Here is an 8,429-nt window from a genome sequence, read left to right as displayed (position 1 = left end):
GGTTAAGCTCCACCCAGTGGTAACTTTGGTGTTTATATGCACATTCATTTCTATATTCACATCTTGTATGTCTGTCTACAACTTCAATGTCAATGTGTAGAATCAAGCCATGTTCTCAGTTTATATTTGTAAGAATTAGAGAAAACTAACGTTTTTCACATAAACAATTCCTTTGGCAGATGTTCATGCCATCCCTGCTGCGGATCAGCACAAGTCACAGAAGAAATTTAATTTCTTGCAAAGGATGAAGAAGAAGAAGGAGATAGTTGATGCAGACACAGATAAGGTATAGTTTAGATCATGAAAAAAACTAATTGTCATCATGCATAATTACAAATCTGCTTATCCAAGACAAAGACCCTGCCAACATATGTGTTGATGATTATTTCATGGCTAGTGCTGTTTTGAACAGGGCGTTCCCACACTACCAGCTATCATCGAATAAAAACAACTTCATCTAGGAAAAAATATGGAAAAAGCCTGGAAATTTTGGCTTTGAAATAGGTGGAAGATGGGTTTGAAATGGCAAGGTATTGTTTTGTAACTTGGCGGCTCTATTCTTATTTTAATTAGTTCGAATGTTCGAAGTTGTTTCAAAACCCATGCTGTATATAGGAATTGAAAATGTGAATGCACATCTTCTTTAAATGCTATATCAAAAATAATTATAACAAAGAATAAATAATGTTGTACAATTCGACTTTTTCTTTTACTTATGTACATCTAGGTGATTAAAATATGATCATTAATTAAAATTATTATTTATGTACTTTGTAAATCTCACTCAACTCAATAGTGTCATGTTGTATAGGTACCAACAGATGCTCTCAGCACATAACGGTACCATATGATTTAAAAACCATATATATTCTAAATAACAATCAACTAAGACTTAACATAAATTGGTTAAAAACATTAATGTAAGATATGTTATTTGAGGTACATATTTTTCTTTTTAGAAATAACTTCACGTTTCGAGAAAAGAGTAAGAGTAAAAGTAGTTCTAGTTTTGACATTTCACTGTGACGTTCCACATTCTGTTTAACATGAAGGTAAAACATAAGTGATGAAATTATACTGTAATGGTTCAGGGCAAACTATGGCTGTGAAACAGTGTAGCACCATATCAGGGCAAGGTAAACTGATTGGTAGTGAAATGGCCCACGGCTATTTCAGGAACAAATGTGACAGTGAAACAGTGTAATATCGTTTCATTATCAAACGTGGTAGTGAAACAGTTCATCTCTCTATTTCAGGACTAAGTAAGGTAGTACAACATCATTTCATTTCAGGGCAAGGTAAATTGCCTTGGATTGATTTGGGACTTCCTGTAATATTTCAGGGAAAGGTAAATGGCCCAGGTTGTTTTGGGTCTAGGTGTGGTAATGAGACAGCTTGGCCGTTTCATGGCAAGTTAAACTGATTAACTCTGAAATATCTCAGGGCAGTTCCAGAACTAGTTATGGTATCGAAATAGTACATTACCATTTAACGACAAGGTAAATTAATTGGTTGTGAAATTTTCTAAGATAGTTTCAGGAAGAGTTATGGTAGTAAAATGGTGCAAAGACATTTTTGGTTCTGAAACGGCACTAGGCACTATATAAATGGTACTCAACTGTGAAATTGTATTTATTATGCTTTTCTTGGCTGCAGAATTGTTTTTGGTTTTCTTATGTGCTATTTAAATTACCAGTTAGTAATAAAAAGAAAATTTGCCTTATAAAAAATAGTTCCTTGTTTCTAAATTGATTGTGGCAAAATGTGAGCAATTTAAAACTTTGCGCATATAAAATCTAATGTCTGATCAGGCCTACTTCGACCTCTTGTTGCAAACTTGAAAGAGTCTGCATGAGTGTAATGTATGACCAATATAAAATTATGATAGTTTTAAACGTTTTGAAAGACAAAAGATGTTTCAAAGTAATATAAGTTATGGTTTCCTATCTTAGAATTTCAGCCAAAATTAATGAATATTTCCAATGGTTTAATTATTTACCTGCTAAATACTGCAACCAATTATAAGGCAAGTATGTGTGCCCTTACCCACTTTGTGTACCTCTTCTATTTTAGACACACTGTCATCAGATCTGTGAACGATATTTCAAAGAGATCCGCTCTTATCTAAGGGACAAACCTACCAGATTTCATTTGGTTAATGAGGACTTTGCAATTGACAACACTATTGTAGACATCAGATTGGAGGATTTAAAGAGGAAAATTGTAGAAGTGGCATCTCAGCAGCCATACTGGGGGGAGGAGATACCTGCACGGTGGCTCCCCCTGGAACAGCAGCTGATGAGGCTCAAGGCTGCTGGAATTAAGGTATATATTTTATATGTTCCATTTGAAACACAAACGATAAACCTAAGTTTTATCCAATTGGATAGAGATAGCAGAAAATAATGTCATAATACATAGTTCTTGTCTTCATGCATGCCTGTCCATCCATCTCAAATCTATTATAGTGTTTTAGCACAATAAATATTATATTTTAACCCATACGTTGGTCATAAGAACATGCTTAATTTAGATTCTGAGGCGTTTGCAGCAATTTTTTTGTAAATTTGTTTAATGTGTTTTTGTTCGACAAAACCTTTCTCCAGACAAATCCCCACTTGAGAATAACACTTAAAATTACGTAGGCCTATTGTGTTCTTATGTTGAATTTTTGAATAAACATTCTGGTTATTATAGCAAGTTTTTCTTGTTAAATATTTTTTTTAAACAGATTTTCTAAACATTTTGGCGGCGAAGGTTTTGCAGATAGCCCAATTTATAAAGTAGAGACAAACTCTCACTCCCGGTAGCCCAATTAAAAAAGTAGAGAACACTCGCACTGCCGGTAGCCCAATTTACATAGTAGAGACAAACTATCACTGCCGGTAGCCCAGTTTACAAAGTAGAGACAAACTTTCACTGCCGGTAGCCCAATTTACAAAGTAGAGACACACTCTCACTGCCAGTAGCCCAATTTACAAAGTAGAGACACGCTATCACTACTAGTAGCCCAATTTACAACGTAGAGACAAACTATCACTGCCGATAGCCCAAATTACCTAGTAGAGACAACATTTTACTTCCGATAGAAAAATTTACAAAGTAGAGACAAAACCTCACTGCTAGTAGCCCAATTTACGAAGTAGAGACAACCTATCACACTGCCGGTAGCCCAGTTTACAAAGTAGAGACAAAATTTCACTGCCGGTAGCCCAATTTAAAAAGCAAAGACAACTATCACTGCTGGTAGCCCAATCTACAAAGGAAAGACAAACTATCACTGCCAGTAGCCCAGTTTACAAAGTAGAGACAAACTATCACTTCCGTTAGCCCAATTTATGAAGTAGAGACAAACTGTCACTGCCGGTAGCCCAATTTACACAGAAGAGACAAACTATCACTGGCCATACATAGATTCACAATGTACAGAAGATTGTGGTAGCCTGGTATTCAGATTCATGATACATATAATTCCATGTTTGTTTTGAAACAGTTTAGAGCTCAATAATCAACTTACATGCGTGTCACAGAGAGGGGCTTTTGGTGTGATGACAGTTGACAGTTTTGCTCCCAACCTGCATGTGATAGAGATGGATAGAGGTTTAACTTATTTCGCTTTAGCTCCAAGTAATCGTTTTAAAAGGGTGTCATGTTTTTCGTGTGAAGACAATTGAGAGTTTAGCTCCAATCTGAGAGCGAGATTTAGTTCAGTCATTATGGATGTGCCCCACAGAAGTTAAGTTGGAGGACCGTTGACAGTTGTAGATACAATCAATACATCTGAGAGAGAGAGAGAGAGAGAGAGAGAGAGAGAGAGAGAGAGAGAGAGATTGAGTGTTATAATAACTGACATTTTAGCAGCAGACACCCATCATGGATGGGTGTGTGTGTGTGTGTGTGTGTGTGTGTGTGTGTGTGTGTGTCAAAGAGAGAGAGAGAGAAAGAGAGAGACAGACAGAGAGATGATAAATGACAGTTAACAGCATATAATCATAATATGGATGGATTTTTAGTTTGAACCCCGGGCTGACTGTTATAGCAGGTATAGATCACTGTATGACAAAATGGCATTAACAAAGGCTATGGACTGCCTGATTAGGGTTGACTCAACAATGGCCTAAACGAGGAATGACCGTGTGACTGTCTGATTAGGGCTAGTAAGTATAGTAGGGGAAATGATGGTTTTGGCTACGTCTGTGGGGTGGAGATCGTGACCAGCCAGGGGCGAAGCAAGGGGCGAAGCAACGGGAGATTAGTTCGAACTGCCTTATCTGAGTTTGAATCATCATTTCATATACCACTACAAATATCTCGCTTACTAATGCCTGTAATTTGTGAGGACAGTCCAAAATCCCTTAAGACTGGTCTCCTGCTCTGCTTGATGCCTATAAGGAAGAGAGGAGAGATTATGCCTTGTTTGTGGCGAAAAGGTTGTTTGAAACTCACTGGTAATTAAATCTCCTTTGCCAGATGTGGTTTCCTGCTAAGAACCAACTTGCTCAAGTTGTTCTAATTCCTACTGAGGTCAGCAGTCTATGTCACATCTGTATTGACAGCTTATTAGCCCAGTTATGCTGCCTCTAAGGAAATAAAAAGATCTGAAGCATGTATTCCTTCCTATAAATGGCTTAGCTGAAATTTAGATGTTCAGAGATACCCTTCATATGAGATTTAAAGCCCATGAAGTTAGTGATTTTGCTATTTAATTGGTCTTTCTAAGTTATTCATCCTTGGAGGAAATTATGACAGCCATATTTTTGTTGTCTCACATTCCATTCATTCCCTTTTACGCTTCATCCATCATGCACCAGGTGAGAAGGCATGTTTGTTGGAATTAATATTAATGCTGGAAAAAGGTGGACCAACCATCTCCCAAGTCGGTGTGAGGAGCACTCCTACGATAAGGTTAAGTAAATCATTATTAAGCCATTCTTCCCTGGTAAATTAAGGCTGTGTAATGACTGTATATATTGTATAACTGCTATTAAAATGTCAATATGGGGGATGATTTGTTATGTATGATTTACCCGCCACTATTGCAACGATTCACACCTCCGTCCCTGTCCTGTTATACTAAGAGCATTCTTGGTAAAAAGCAAAAGAGAAAGTGCGCTCCATGTCGACCTATGCTGTAGTAGTCAAACGGGGGCTCTGTTCCTTCTAATCTAATGTTCTAAAACATTTCATAATTATAGAAAGGAATATTTTAGCTTGGATGTGTGCTCCATGTCGACCTATGCTGTAGTAGTCAAACGGGGGCTCTGTTCCTTCTAATCTAATGTTCTAAAACATTTCATAATTATAGAAAGGAATATTTTAGCCTGGATGTGAGGACTTGTATCATGGGAAAGGTAAAAGGTACAATTGTGGCAGGTAAGCAGTTCATAATTAAAATGAGATTTAACCCTGAACCACCCACCTCCAAGATAAATTAAATCAAATCCCACAATTTTGTTTCATTTATTGTGTCATTACCAATAAATAAATATTATGGCAGAGATATGTTTGAAAAAATTGCTTTCATTTTTCCACATCACAAGCAAAAAATTACCGGAACACTACAGTCTATGATACTGTCTAGATAAATCAGTATATCTAATGTCTGAGAGAGGCTCATTTATTAAGTTATAATATTAGAGCATGAATAAAAGATCCTTGTACCTTTGTGATTTTGAAAGCAACACGGGTTCAACCATGTGTAATTGTATTAGGGTTTTGTTGTTACATCGAACGAACTTAAAAAAGTTACAGAGCAACAGTCTAAAGAGATACTGATTGCATTCAGATGTGTTACAATGAACTAGACTGTAAGATGCAAAGTCTATCCTATTCACAGATTTATATGAGAAAATGTTCATGCGAACTTGGGAAGAGAGAAATATACGAAGACATAGTATATAATGGCTGTGCTCAAAAGGTTTACAAAGTCATTTGATGAAAATGTATGGAGTTCGTACGAATATGGCCGGTTATTTGAATTCCATTTACTTAATAGTGTATCACATGGCAGACATTTCTATCCTTCATGCCCAGATCGTAATTATCTTTATTGAATAATTCCAGAATGGCATCTCTTTTATGCAAGATTAAAACATGTTAATTAAGTTTATGTCAGATAAATGCTTAGATTTGCTGTACTTAAGCATTACTCGTTTAAATCAAAGTTTGTTTAGTTAACAGCAGCTATGTTATATATATATATATATATATATATATATATATATATATATATATATATATATATATATATATATCGGTTGATAAGATACTGTCTCTTAAATAGTTTAAATCTGTACTGGTAGTCACAATACTGACGTTATTAAATTCAACACAACAAGGATTACATATCCTGTCAGACATGTGAGAAACTTCAAAGGAGAGATCATTATCAAACTACAAGCATTGCATACGATAACAGATATTTGAGAGCAAGCAGTGGAGGGACAATTATCAACGGAGCAAACATTAAATACCATGACAGGTGTTTAAGAGCATGGCATTCCCTGTTAGATATTTGATAGTCTTCAAGTTGACAGTTATCAACACAACATGCAATTACATATCTTACCTGTAATTATTACATTCAAAGATTGTATACATGCTTTAGTCCAGGTTTTGGCTGATTGCATGTTGAATTGGTGTACAGTTCATTGTTTCTATCAATGGGTATGGTTACGTAATAACTTTTGTTTGTGTCCTAGTTAAATATATGGATATATCTGTTTTTCATCCACACACCATTATGTGTTTTAAGTCTCAGTTTCCACAATGCAGACAATGTACTAATTCACTTTGAAATTTTTGTAACCATTGGTTAGCTTTTAAGTTATGCAGTCCAGGTGAGCAATATCAAGTGCACATGGGCTTCATGGTATTAAGCTCATTAATGGTCTGTGAGTGAAACCAGCATAACAAGTTTCTTATTTTTGATAAGACATTGTAGCCTTTGTTCTAAAATATACAGTCTTTGATGGATGCAGGATGCATTGCACATGACTGAGTTAATGGAGCAAGCCATGATCTAACTTGAATATTGTCATGCTTAAACTAAGATATATATACCTTACTGCATGGTTAAATATCACACAATAATTGTTTTGAACTGACCAATTATATTTTAAAAAATCAGTAGGCAAATTGAATTAAAGATTGTGGCGTCGTGTAATCACAGGTAATTTCTCGCATCGACGTGGAAAATTTGAACAAGGAGGGAGCTGTCCGAATCGAAAACAGTGAAGAACTGGATCTGTTTCTTAGATTTTTGCATGAAACTGGGACAATCATCTACTTCAGGTGAGATTTAAATGGTTTTGATCGGGAAGTTTTGTATTTAAATATTTGATACTATCATGTAATTGTTGTTATATTGTTTTAAATTAAGATTGGCGAGTTGCAAGTACAACATTGGCTTTAAACTGTTTAAACACTATTGATGTGCTCAGCCCCCTGATTCAATGATATAACCTATTTCAAAAATACTTACAAAATATATATTTAAATATGACGTTTGTAACTTAACTTCACAGAAGAGCCATTGATCTCAAAATTGGCCTTAAGAAAAGAGTTCCTTTAACACTGTATATGATAAATATGTATGTGTATCGCCACTACAATGGCAGAATATGTTCATTCATATTACTTTGACATCTTGAGCCTCAATCAAATATTGCACTAGTTAAATTCTCAACTCTTTGGTATTTTTGATACAGTATTTAGAAGAAGAAAAAATAAAGTTTCTTTCCCAGCGCCTTTTTAATAAATTGGTGAATATGTATTCTTAAGCTGACATACAGAAACCAACCAGCTAAGAGATATCAGACCTGCTTTGACCTCTTATTAAGTTTGTGACCTGAAGTCAAGTAGAGAACTATATAATCTTGTGATTGTGAGGACTCTTGTATTATGCTGTGTCCAGTTGGGATGAATTTTATTTTCTTCAAATTATTAAATTCAAGTGATTATTTTCTCTGGAAATAAAAGAGTGTTGTCATAAAATTATTGGATAAAGACATTCACTGGAATGTGTAGTAATTCAAACCTGCAATTATATTTCTGTAATTCAACAAACGACTGTTGACACATCAACACTCTCTAAGCTATAACAGACACGTCATCATTTTCAGTTTTGAATTTCTTCGGGACTAGTACTGAGTTTTATTCAGGAATTTAAATTACTAGGACTTGTGTCTGTAATTCTTGGATTATTTTGGGATATAATTCACAATACGGTAAGTTCTTTGTTCTCATTTTCACTTTTGTATTTTCGGGAAATAAATTACATTTGTTACATTTTACAAAGCTTGTTGTCACTCTTTTCTGTTACTTGTTTTAAGAGCATAGACTTCTAACACATTATAAGGCAGAGTAAATAATTGTATGATGACTGTCTGGCTATCTGTTAAAAATGTCGCTTCTGAAAAATAATACGA

At 35.1% G+C, this 8,429-nt stretch overlaps 1 protein-coding gene across 1 annotated transcript in view; it reads left to right on the top strand.

Annotated features, from left to right (window-relative positions):
- Window positions 1-244: 244 nt before the first annotated feature.
- LOC149789726 (uncharacterized) overlaps window positions 245-8,429 on the top strand; it is a 28,933-nt gene continuing 20,748 nt past the window's right edge. The window contains exons 1-3 of the mRNA XM_089973107.1: window positions 245-286; window positions 2,074-2,325; window positions 7,172-7,293. Coding sequence (XP_089829233.1) covers window positions 245-286; window positions 2,074-2,325; window positions 7,172-7,293 — 416 coding nt within the window. The remainder of the gene's footprint in view (window positions 287-2,073; window positions 2,326-7,171; window positions 7,294-8,429) is intronic.

The sequence above is a fragment of the Sinohyriopsis cumingii genome, chromosome 10 (genome assembly GCF_028554795.1).
Source record: "Sinohyriopsis cumingii isolate HCF-2022 chromosome 10, ASM2855479v2, whole genome shotgun sequence".
Classification (NCBI taxonomy): domain Eukaryota; kingdom Metazoa; phylum Mollusca; class Bivalvia; order Unionida; family Unionidae; genus Sinohyriopsis; species Sinohyriopsis cumingii.
The sequence above is the reverse complement of the archived record's forward strand: the minus strand, read 5'-3'. Positions and strand labels throughout refer to the sequence as shown.